Source organism: Arctopsyche grandis, chromosome 11, assembly GCF_051622035.1.
Source record: "Arctopsyche grandis isolate Sample6627 chromosome 11, ASM5162203v2, whole genome shotgun sequence".
NCBI classification, from domain to species: Eukaryota; Metazoa; Arthropoda; class Insecta; order Trichoptera; family Hydropsychidae; genus Arctopsyche; species Arctopsyche grandis.
This window is the reverse complement of record NC_135365.1, coordinates 4888996-4902765: the sequence shown is the minus strand read 5'-3', so window position 1 is coordinate 4902765 and position 13770 is coordinate 4888996. Positions and strand designations below refer to the sequence as shown.

At 32.1% G+C, this 13770-nt stretch overlaps 2 protein-coding genes across 2 annotated transcripts in view; both read right to left on the bottom strand.

The window, feature by feature from the left end:
* The window catches only part of LOC143919204 (uncharacterized), a 740296-nt gene extending 734332 nt beyond the window's left edge, over positions 1-5964 (bottom strand). The window contains exons 1-3 of the mRNA XM_077441419.1: positions 5456-5964; positions 4575-5190; positions 4357-4531 (exon numbers count right to left, since the gene is read on the bottom strand). The gene's annotated coding sequence lies outside the window, so the exon portion shown is untranslated. The remainder of the gene's footprint in view (positions 1-4356; positions 4532-4574; positions 5191-5455) is intronic.
* The window catches only part of Nmdar2 (glutamate ionotropic receptor NMDA type subunit 2), a 251063-nt gene extending 238027 nt beyond the window's left edge, over positions 1-13036 (bottom strand). Inside the window, exon 1 of the mRNA XM_077441568.1 lies at positions 12880-13036. Within this exon, the coding sequence (XP_077297694.1) occupies positions 12880-12907 (28 nt within the window). The 5' untranslated portion in view covers positions 12908-13036. The remainder of the gene's footprint in view (positions 1-12879) is intronic.
* Between the last annotated feature and the right edge of the window lie 734 nt (positions 13037-13770).

Sequence of the window (13770 nt, the reverse complement as noted above, 5' to 3'; positions counted from 1 at the left end):
GCCAATTTTTGTATTGTGTGCTTTTTTTCAGCATGTGGACTGTTTAACACAGGACGATTACAATACACGGTATATTCATAAAGAACCATTCACCAGACAATTTATAAAATTTATGTAGTTAATTTTCATTGAAAGATGATTCATTAAAAAACTAAATATAAGTATCTTTTTAATCGAAAAATCAGACTTCATAGATGAATGAAATTGAATATATCACAATTTGAACGCTCACTAGAATTTAAATTCAATAAACGTATATACAGAGTTTTATGAAGCTAAGTGCAAAGCATTAAAAGGTTAATAGCTCAAATCATTAAAAAGATTTTGAGCTATACATACTGTAGTACAAAGTTTTAAGGTTTTTTTTAATTTTATTTTAACTTAATCGTAATAAAACAATTTTTTTCATTCGACATTAGAAGTTAAAATTAAAATTTGGTTTTTATACCCTAATTCTGATAATTGAGAAGACATCTGCATGAGTGATATCTTAAATAAAGGTCAATAAGCAGGCATATTTTTAACAAGTTTTTACCTCTCAAATAAAATTATAGTTTTTTTTTAAATACAAAAAAGATATTAGTTTTATCTTACTTGGACAAACTTTTGAAAATTTATTGTACCTCTAATATATTTTTCCGTTGATAAATATGGCTGTATTTATTTTTATTTGATTGAATAAACATTAGAAAAACAAAAAAATAATCATTGACTAACATACCACTTATGACTTGGGCAGTATTCATAATTAACTGTGAGATGTTGGTATGTATGTGTGGCTCAAAATTTTCTAAATTATATGAGCTATCAACCCTTTAAGGCTTTGCACTTAGCTTCATAACATCCTGTGTAATCAACTTTGCTCACAAATAAGCAAAATGAGATTAAACTACGTCTTCGTTTTGTATTAGGTAATAGAATATTAACTACATAAGTGTATTCGTGCATGATTTATGTCTCTGATTTTTCTAATTTTTACATTTGTTTTTTACATTGTACAACCATATCATAAAAATACTACACATGTACATACGTACATACATACATATATGATTTTATAAAATTTAGTAATGAACTAGGAGAAAAAACGTTTCAAAGACACGACGAGGAAAAAACGTTGACATTTTCCATAAATCGATCCTTCAACTGTGATTTTTCTTTTCGCTATTTTTTTGATCGATCACCCGGAATAATTACTTAGTAGTCGACAAAAGCGAAAAAAAAATACGCATACCTACGCACATATATTGATATATTTCATCTTCGTTGCCGAATCTTCAGCGGAATAGATTCGATACGCAATATTAGTACGCAGAGACGATAGTCAATATTTACATACTCATCGAAGCGCGGAAGCGACCTACATTTATATATACTGGAAATTTATATAATCCGCAAGAGAGAATAAGGGAGACGGAGAGATCATCTTCGATTATTATTATTCGAACATTGTTCTTTGCGAATCCTCAGCTAATAAAATTACCTCTAACGCAGCGTCCTCAACGAAAAGAGAAAAATCCGCGAATTCGTCTCGGCCCGATCGATATTTATATAATGTAGGTACACATAGACCAACAAGAGTTTTACGCTCGAGGAATTTTATTATTTTTTTTAATACGCATTAATATTAAAATGTAAATTCGCCCCAGCTATTACGGACTAACCATGGATAGATTGTCGGCCGGAAACGTCGATTCCGAGTGTCGTAAAGATGGCCTCGTTCCAAAGTGTCCATTTGGGTGTCGTAACGCGTACGCACTCTAACGGGATAACGTTCGAGGACCACGATCTTGAAAGTGCCCCAAAAGGTGACCCAAATGGTGCCGAAACAATTGCCCTCCTAACTCGTTATAATTTGGGCGAAAGTAACAAATGCTGCACACCTGGGAAAAAAATTAAAATAATAAATCGTCGAAGTGAAAACGCGACTACTATAATTGCCCGTTGAAAATTTTTATACCTAACTAGGCAATTGACATAAAAATGTAAAGTTGATATTGTTCATAAAGATAAATGAAACAGTCTCATACATAATAGGTACCACCAAAAATCCATTACTCACCAAAATCCCAATCCATGCTCTTCAAAGAGGCAAAACTTCAAAGGTAAGAATCAAACTATTTATTTGACAGGAATTCCTTCACGTGAAAAAATATATATTTTAGTTTTATTCAGGTCTGAGTCTCCACCGAATATTAAACACATAATCCTTAATCCTAAGTGGTTCAAATCCATACTCAGTATAGCGAGAATGTATAAGAGAGAATGAAGGCAGCTGCATAGGCTCACACATAGTTTCCAAGCCTGTGGAAACCTACAGCGAACAATATAAAGAAAAACAAATAATATTAAGTACAGTGTAGAACCATAGGACCATTTACAACATTTTGAAAATGGTCTGAATAAAATAAGGATGACGATTGACACTTTGTTCAAAAGAAAATATAACTAAGAATTGTGGTAAAGAATTGCAATCCAGTGACAATGAAAATTTAAACTTATACCAAGAAATAATACATATTAGATAAAAAGGAATTAAATACTTTATAAAATTCTATCAAAGACAAAACCAAGGAAAATATTACAAATAATATAACAAATTCAATTCAAAATTGATTTACTAAAACGATCAATAGTTTGAGGAAGAGACAAAGTCATGGAAATAAATTGATTAGTTATTTTATTTATTTATTTATATAATTTTAGCATTTTATTTAACTTACAAATATGTACTGTCCCTCACAGAGGTGTCTCTTAGCACCTCTTAGTTAATAAAAAAAAAATCCCCAAAATTCACAGACACACACACACGCACATTTTTTTTAGATCATTAAAACGTGATCAGTGCTCGATTCTGAGTTCGAATTAGTCAAAATCTCGAATTCTAACTTTCGCATGATCGTAAAACTTCATCTATTGTTACTACGTGCATACATAGATAAAATAAAAACAAATTACATTTGGGTTTTTTGGTTGACAACTGAAGTTATTAAAAAAAAATTCTCAACCAATAGGAATCGAGATCCAAATTTTCCTCTTACCGAGGGACATGTTATGAAGTGTGCATATTTTAATAAGATAATGGTATTTTCAATACTTACAATTATAAAATTATTTGTAAATCAAATAAAATGGCAAAAACATTAATTACCGATTACAATTACAGACGTGCAAAAATGCTGAAACGATAAAGGACAAAGCTAGCTATCCGCAGAGAGGACGAATAAAGACAATGAAGATCCCCTAGTGATCCTCAAGGGAACATAAGATTCGATAGTGGAACAATCACGTACATACATATATGTATGTATATAAGAACATATATATACAAATACAACACTTATAACTGGGCTATTAAGACTGAAGTCACACACATGTACATAAGTATATGTAGATAAAAATAATTAAAATCGTGTAGTATAAAATGTAATAATCTTTACTTATACATATTAACATACATATGTATATATTTTTATATGATAAAAAGAGCTACAAGTTGTCGAGATCAAGACATGTTCGATTTGGGGAAAAAAATTATGGATTTATGAGAGGCGATTCGTTCAAGTTAACATTGTATCAACAAGTCCTATAAATAATAATCCAGATCTCTTATATATTCGTGAATATCTTCGTAATATACTTATGTAATGCAGTAAGACTTTCAAATTTATCTTGCAAAGTGTTAAATCATCGAAATAAACGTCAATAAAAAAATTGTCGTAATGTATACACTCATCGAATAAATTTCGAAACCTTCTGCTAGAAGAAAATCAACAACAAAAATTAAAACCTTAAATATTATTAAACCTTAAATACCACAAATTGACACTTTTCGGTTCACCGAATCCCTGCCATATGCAATCATCGGTCAATTTTGAGTAAAAAGTCAACGCCAATGTGCGATTTCAACAGATTGGACCCAATCAACCGAATGATTCGATAAATCGCACAATTGTCCATTGCCTATGCAGTGTTTGTATCCTCGAACAAACTGACCGGAACGATCTATTAAATATTTATACATATATATATATATATATATATATATATATATATATATATATATATATATATATATATATATATATATATATATATATATATATATATATATATATATATATATATATATATATATATATATATATATATATATATATATATATATATATATATATATATATAGGATCCGGATGTGAAGGATTCCAAGTGAAACGCAGATTAAGTCAGAACTATGTATTTATTAACACATGCTTCGGGCTTGTTCTCCAACAAGTGACCATAACAACACGCATCCGGTCTCTCCCAGGCATACCACACACACTCTATCTCGGCTCGTTTAAAAATCAATTCTACATTCGGTCATTCCTGACTGTCATTCGCCCTCGGATGACATTCTTCGTCTTTTATATTTTTACAGCATTTCATCTCACATTCTTTTACATTTCATCTTCTACTCTATACAATGTATCATCTTACATTCTTTTAAAACATTTCCTCTATCATCCTCAACAATGTTTCATCTCACATTCTTTTACATTTCATTTTCCACTCTATACAATGTATCATCTTACATTCTTTTAAAACATTTCCTCTATCATCCTCAACAATGTTTAATCTTCCATTCCATAAAATCATCTTATATTCTTCTAAACATGCTTTCAATTGTCACAATTACAATTTACATCACAATTACAATCATCATCACAACTACATTTCAATACACTTATACATCAATCATTTTACAATTTACATAACAATTACAATTATAACAAATTAATCGTTACACATTTCACTACAAATCAATTTTTCATTTCAACACAATTCAATCTTCAATAAAGTTACACATAAATCATCACAATTAAAGTTACACATAAATCATCACAATTAAAGTTACACATAAATCATCACAATTACAATTTAAAATTATTTCAAGCAATACAAAACAGAAAGGTATCACAATTACTATGTAAAATTATTACAAGCAATACAAAACAGAAAGGTATCACAACCTTTACAATGACAAGTTAAATTTTTACCCCGGAAACAATCACATTTTAAAACATTACTAGAATTAGCAATAAAACATTAAAATCAATACCTTTACAATGACAGGTTAAATCTTTACACCAGAAACAATCACATTTTAAAACATTACTAGAATTAGCAATAAAACATTAAAATCAATACCTTTACAATGACAGGTTAAATCTTTACATCGGAAATATCACATTTTATAACATTACTAGAATTAGCAATAAAACATTAAAATCAATACCTTTACAATGACAGGTTAAATCTTTACACCAGAAACAATCACATTTTAAAACATTACTAGAATTAGCAATAAAACATTAAAATCAATACCTTTACAATGACAGGTTAAATCTTTACATCGGAAATATCACATTTTATAACATTACTAGAATTAGCAATAAAACATTAAAATCAATACCTTTACAATGACAGGTTAAATCTTTACACCAGAAACAATCACATTTTAAAACATGATTCAATGTACCAAGCACTTCCCAAAAAATACTAGAATAAGCAATAAAACATTACACTTTTCAATCATCAAATTACAAGTAAGGCTTAACTAAAAACCCTCCAGGTCTTTCACTTATTCTCTAATTCACAAACGCACACTTAACTTCCATCGGTACAACTTAAATACTATCCAATGCCCGTGGCGATTCTCCTTGAGCATCCGATGAATCTGCCGTCACCCCACAGATTTTCTGCTAGTAATTTACCATAAATGAAGTCAACACATATTGGTTCTGGCTCACTGATACATCCAGTAAGTCTTTTCTCAATCCATGGTTCCATTTTCTTTTCCATTGAATTAACATCAATCCGACTACGACCAAGCTTGAAAGTGAATACAGTGTCTTTTGGTGTTGAAATTTTGACTGGGTCCCTTAATCCTTCTTGTGATTTAGCCATATCTTTCTCTTTGTCTTTATGTTTCTCCTTTTCTTTATTCTCATCTTCAGAATTCTTCAAATGACTATAATTCTTAGATCCTTTTCCAAATTGATCATCGGGTGGTTCATCTGTATTTGAAGACGGTATGTCTCCGTAGTCCCAAAGTCTTCTTCTTTGCAATCCATCACCGTCCATACTTCCATCAGCCAGGTTCACACCTCCATCAGCCATGTTCGCATCGTCCTCTTCATTATTGGAAACAATGAGTTCTCTTTGAGCAGACATCTCTCGTGAAGCCCGTTGCTGCAAAGGTCTTTTTCTGTGCAAACCATCACTGTTCACACTTACATCAGCCATGTTCGCATCGTCCTCTTCATTATTGGAAACAATGAGTTCTCTTTGAACAGACATCTCTCGTGAAGCCCGTTGCTGCAAAGGTCTTTTTCTGTGCAAACCATCACTGTTCACACTTACATCAGCCATGTTCGCATCGTCCTCTTCATTATTGGAAACAATGAGTTCTCTTTGAACAGACATCTCTCGTGAAGCCCGTTGCTGCAAAGGTCTTTTTCTGTGCAAACCATCACTGTTCACACTTACATCGGCCATGTTCGCATCGTCCTCTTCATTATTGGAAACAATGAGTTCTCTTTGAGCAGACATCTCTCGTGAAGCCCGTTGCTGCAAAGGTCTTTTTCTGTGCAAACCATCACTGTTCACACTTACATCAGCCATGTTCGCATCGTCCTCTTCATTATTGGAAACAATGAGTTCTCTTTGAGCAGACATCTCTCGTGAAGCCTGTTGCTGCAAAGGTCTTTTTCTGTGCAAACCATCACTGTTCACACTTACATCAGCCATGTTCGCATCGTCCTCTTGTGTTGGAATACTGACTGGTTCTCTTATTTCTTCTTGTAATTTAGTCATATCTTTTTCACTCGTGTCCACACCGTCCTCTTGTGTTGGAATACTGACTGGTTCTCTTATTTCTTCTTGTGATTTAGTCATATCTGTTTCACCCGTGTCTAGTCGCACTGAAGAAGCGTCTAAAGTAGTTTGAGACGGCGATGCTGCAGGCTGTGTACCATTTGACATCTTTGGTGTTTCACCGGCCCCGCGTGAATCGGAGTCAATGGGCTCTGCTTGAGCAAGCATTTCTCGTTCTTCAAAGACGAGCTCTTCGTCATCCCACTGGAACTCTTCTATCAGCTTCTGCTTAAGGATAGTCCATGATATAATTATCCCTTCTGAATCCAGGAACATTCTCGCTGTTCCTACGCAATATATTCTCCCGTAGACCAGTTGCTCCAGGGGCGTCCAGTGGAAGAACTTCGCAAATTCTTCCATGTGCTCAATCCACCGGCTGATTGGCACACCGCCGATCCCCTTAAACCGTGGCGCGTAAGTCTCGAATTTGTCTCTGTCAAAATATGGCACTTCGTCTTCTTCTTCCTCTTCATCGTCGTCGTCATCATCTTCGTCTAAGTCCGCGAACCTCTGCATCTCCACGACAGTTAGCCGACGTAAAACTGACGCTGACAATGGCGTTATCGTCTTGGATATCATCATCGTTGTGTGGCGTGTTCGCTGACGTGACGTCACCGACGTCACGGGCTTCGTCGTACGCGTTCTCGTCATCGCGCGCGCGTCCTAACCTCAACTGTCAAAACTCCGCGTCGTCGTCTGACCGCTCCTGGCTGTCACTCGAAATGTCTTCAGGCATCCCGGACGAGCCCCCAAATATAGGATCCGGATGTGAAGGATTCCAAGTGAAACGCAGATTAAGTCAGAACTATGTATTTATTAACACATGCTTCGGGCTTGTTCTCCAACAAGTGACCATAACAACACGCATCCGGTCTCTCCCAGGCATACCACACACACTCTATCTCGGCTCGTTTAAAAATCAATTCTACATATATATATATATATATATATATATATATATATATATATATATATATATATATATATATATATATATATATATATATATATATATATATATATATATATATATATATATATATATATATATATATATATATATATATATATATATATATATATATATGTAATATAAAGTACATACATACATACATATGACCCGTTATATTTGAAAGTCCAATTTTTAGTTCCAAATACACCATTTCTGTTTGACTTAATTCACAAATTGCTATTACTTATTTTAATTCGATATGTCTAGAATCTCGGAAAAGCAGAATAGACGTATCACAGACCACCAGTATTTTTAAATATTGTTAAACGTAAAACATTATATTTAATGTTTTGCAAAATATTTCTCGAAATGAAGGTGGACTTATGCTACTTTCAAATATAACTGCTCATATGTATGTACGCATATAATATTATTCATATGTTTGCTATGCAGTTTGAGTTGCATGCATAGCATACAGCTGGAATATTAATAACATGCATGCTCTTATAATTCCAGTCATGTGTAATCGGTACGATCGAATAAATCTCAACAGATTATGTACTCAAACATAATATATGTATGTATGTATGTAAGTAGCTTCAATGGCCTCGCAATACACTTCTTCAGTTTCATTTTAAATTAAAACTATTTTTATTTTAAATGAAAATAGGGCTTATTTAAAAAATTCTTAAACAACAAATTCCCCTTTTCTATTAATTAACTTTTATGATTTTTTTTAAATCGTCAAAAACAATACGATCCAAATACCTACAAATTAAAAAAATTAGTTTTTTTTTTATAAAAAAAAGAGTTTTTAAAATCATACACATGTGTACCTATATAGATTTCAATGTGGAACGTTTAAAAAGGGCTGTATACCCGAAACCTTAATTTTATTACCGTTCCTTTCTTCGATATATATATATATATATATATATATATATATATATATATATATATATATATTGAGTGTATGTATATATTGAGTGAATGCGACAGTTGTGCTTCGACCGGATAAAACGTATTTTAAATTGACAAAATCGAGGTTTCGTATTCTCCTATTTTCTCCTCCAAAACTGGACCAATTTTAAAAAAAATTTCATCGTCGGTATGAGAAAGATACTTTCTGTGCATGTATTGGCGTATTTTTTTTTAAATCGACCGTTAAATAAGCACGCTGGACTCGTTTCGTGTGTGTAAAAAAGAGGCGATTTTATAGATGTTTGGCGGCTCCTAGCTCCTATAAAAAATAATTGATCAAAAAAATAAAACGATAGATACACCCCAATGGTGGATATCCATAGCATATTAAAAAATAATTTCTCTAGTGCCATAATTGAGGAAGGGAGAAGTATAGTACGTTTGTATGGACAAGGCGCTGCTGTCCGGCCCTCTTAATCATTTTTTTTTTAGAAATATGTACGATGTAGACAAATTATGAATAATAAATGACGGTGAAAAGATAAATTAATTTCAATTAAAAATATATATTTAATTTTTTAATATGAAAACAAAAAAAATGGTTCAAAACCTCGATAAATAAAATTATTATAATTACGTATTTTTATATGGCGAGAACGAGAACAGGCCATTTAAATATTCTACGATGGTTTCATCGTTAACTCTCTGAACTCAGGTATACCTATAAGAGGATATTTGTGTTCGCTTGAGGGTTTGCGGGTTCGACTCCGAATGAGAATTTATACAAAGTTTAGGCTTTTTATCGATTTATTCATTATGTTCGGCTAGCTTTAGGACACACACACACAGATTACTGTCTTTATATATGTATATATATATATATATATATATATATATATATATATATATATATATATATATATATATATAATGTAATAAATATTTTCAATGTAAAATAAAGAGCTTATTCGACTGCCACTTTATACAGAAACACGGAAACATATCATTAAAATCGTCCGGAAAACACAAAAACTCAAATTTTCTTATCGCATTGAGGACGTGGACGCTTTCGTCGAGGCTGTGCGGTTTTATAAAATTTGTAATGAATTTTTTATTAAAGCTCTCTCTCGCTATGCCGAGGAGAGATTAGAGTGCGACGCGAAACCGACACAGATAACGAAACGTTCGCATTATTACTTTATAGTTAAACCCGTTTCACTGGGAAACTCCACCTAGACGAAGACGAACCAACGAGCTCACCACATAGTTAATACAATAAAATGAAATAGAAAAAATAATAATAAAAAACGCTAATATGAAGAGATCGCCCCGGGCCGACTATACGTCCTAATTGTGTTAGAGAGAACGAAAAAAAAAATAAGAGAACAAAAACAGCAAGAAAAAGGATACTTCGGGTATTTGTTTCATTCGATTCAGTATGCTCGATTAGTGGACCGGTCTATCTCATATACGGTTTAACTCCTAACCAACCTGTCTGGTTACTTTTATTTTCATTATTTATTATCGGTATGCGAACGACGTGCCATCTCGAAAGTTTCCTCGAATTTACTATATGTATATACATAGATACATACAGTCTAACAGTATTATCGTCTCTTTGTTTTATATGAAAACCGATCGTGCACGGGAATAATGCAATTTCATTAAACGTAAAAGACCGATCGATCAAACACACCGAAAACGAAAATAAAATCCTCGTTATTCGTTCTCGTATGAATAGTGTCGAAGTGAGAAGAAAAAAATGCTTTTCAGATTTAAGACCGATCATCGAAGACGAACAAATCGAACGAAACCCATGTTTACGTAGCTACTTAAAAGAATTATCACCAATTTAAAGATCTTGTAACACTAGCTAGGATTATGTATAAAAAAATATTGAACATCTGCTTCTGTATAAAATATAAAATGCGTAGTATATTTTTTAAGCTAGAGGTAAAATATGTCTGTAATAATACACGCTTACCTATACATATTAGTAATCTATAGATTTTTGATTAAATATCAATTGGAAATCTATGAAAGCTACATTTGAAAATATAACGATACTTACAAACGGTGTATATTATACATATATTAGCTATTTTATAGAATTTGACAGAACTAGGATCTTGGATCTTTTCATACAATGTTTTTGAATGTTAAACTAACTTGTGCAATCATCCAATAAGTATGTAGCTTAGCAAGCTTACATTCTACTAGATACATACATATATTGTAGCTTAATCATAATAACACTAATATGTAAATTTTGCGCTTCAGTAATATTATCGTTGAAAGCTCTTAAACGCTCCTATATGTAATGTAAATTTCAAACTAATAGCAATTAAAACAAATAATTCCAAACGGATAATATGACTTCCAACTATTTATAGTCCAGTTTTTAAAGGGAATATATACTTTTAAAATATGTCATATTGTATGTACGAGGGTGTAATTTCTTGCCAAAAAAATAATAAAGTAATAATTCGGATAACAAATAAATAGAACCACACTTTGTTTCGTTTCATTTTTATATTTTCCCATGATATCATTACGGGCTGCCACTGAGCGACAACTATGGTATTTAACTCGTAAATAATTAAATTTATAGATTATAAATTTGAAATTATTTTCATATAGTAGATAATTTTGGCAAATTGACGTGGAACCAGATAAATTTGCAAACTCTGATAGGAAATGATCGACTTGGAGTCAAAAATATCTAAGTCTGACCAGCAGCACTGCTGTGATACTTCCGAATCAATTATTTTTAATTGAGGTCAACCCAGGGCATGAGCACAGGAACCTCTCAGTGGTTAGCAATAACCCAATCACCGAGATATACAACTTTAATATGAACAAAGATATTACACCATCGTTATAAGACATTTGAACTTACAAAAATACCTTGAAATATTCATATTTAAATGACATATTTACATTAAATACATACAATATTTGAAAATCTTTGTTGAATACATTAATTTTAGATATTTAATAGGAATGCTTGGAATTTTTTATAAAATTGACTTTTAAAATGAAATATCTGACTTGTCAATAAATTTTCTATCAATAAATCAGATGTCAATAAATCCAGATGCATGTACATGTATATATGTATTTGGAATTTAAACTATAAAAACTATCATTGAGTCAGAGGTAAATCGCTCAAATGTGATTTGCTCAAATGTTATATTGCTTGAAATACGAATTTCTTGAACGTCAATTGCTCGAAGCACAATTTGGATGAGAGCAAATAAATTTTCATTAAAAAAGCAATTTTTTATATAAATATATATCTATACCAGAAAGGCCTAACATGTAAGCCCTAATGCGCCTTCCTGTCCAATTACAAACATCGTTATAAAATTTTTAGAATTATTTTAACAAAGAATCATAGAGACATCTATGGACACATTTTTGTTCAACTTATATTTTCGGAGTATTTTTTATATAAATCTTCAAATTTCGAAATGACTCAAAAACTTGAAATTTACAAGACATTTATGGACAAATTTGCAGCATTTTTATACGAATCAGCGAAATTCAGAATGCTGAAAACTCGAAAATCGCTAGAAATGGGTAAACGTTGCAAATTTGTTGTAACCGTTTTAATGGAAATCGGATTAATTGGCAAACTCTGATAGAAAACGTTCGATCTGGAGACACAAACCAAGGTCCTGCCAGCAGCAACCAGTAGGACTCGAACCCGTGATCACTTTATTCGAAAGCATATATGTATGCTAAACACTAGTCCAAGCTGCTCATTTTCACAATGCATGCTATACAATACAAATTCATAAAACCAAAACGTGCAAGTAAATAAATAGCATATTTGTATTTTAAGCAGCTGACATTTAACAAATGATTATTGATCGTTTGATTTCGTTTAAACGTAGATTTTTGGTTCTAAAACTCATTTGACGAATTAAATGATGCTAAATCTTTGAATATATACTTAAATAAATTCGCAATTAATTAAAATGATTCACAGAAATTACAATAAGGCGACAATAATTCAGCAAAAACCATTACGATTTTCTGCTTAATTGTTCAATCATATATAATTGACGTCGAAAAACACTCACCCATAGGACTTGGAGTGAGTTCTTTCATCGCATACCGCACTTTCAGTTCGAATTTCTTGAACAGATTCAGCTTCCTTTGCAAACCAGATATGGCCGAGGTAACAGCCTTCGTGTAATCACGCGTTCCGAAGGATTTATACGGCACCACTAATCCCACTTGAAGCTCTCTGATACTCTGGAAAGAAAAAATAACAAACATAAATACACGCACATGTATACAAGAATCAAAACGTATCGAGAGATACGTCCGATATGAATTATGTAGCAAATAAATAAAAGTGTTCTCGGGCGATAGAATGCTCGAGTAGGTCCTGTGTGATGATTCGGAATCGATATTGTGGGTTGTTCTGTGGTAATTTCACGGGTGACAACCCTTGAAAAGCCTTTGATATGACCTTTCAGGGCTAAGTAGACGTGCTTCACGCCTCAGGCTCACTTTTAAACATATCCCAGCTCTAATTAAATAGTGGAAAATTTCCTTATTTATAATCACGCACTGGAATGTATCCAATATATATGTACTACATATGTATGTCATTTGTACGTATATTCCCAAAAACACAATAAAATATACGGTTAGAATTCATCTGTATATATTTGAATCAATAGTCTTCCTGGTTTTACGAGCGATTTATTCCAATTTCGTTACATAATCTGAAAATAATGATGCAAAACAAAGAGATGTCTCTGACGCGTTTCGATGTTTTCGTACGAAATTGGCCCGAACTAAGCGTGTGTTTTTTCCGGGAAATTGTCTGCTTTATTAAAATATTATTTTGTTTTATTGTGCTGTTCAAATGTTAAATTTCAGTTCAATCGATATTTCGGGTGTGCATTTATGTGTAAAATAAAAATAAATAAATGCGAAAAGCTTCAGGAGTGTTCCGAAGT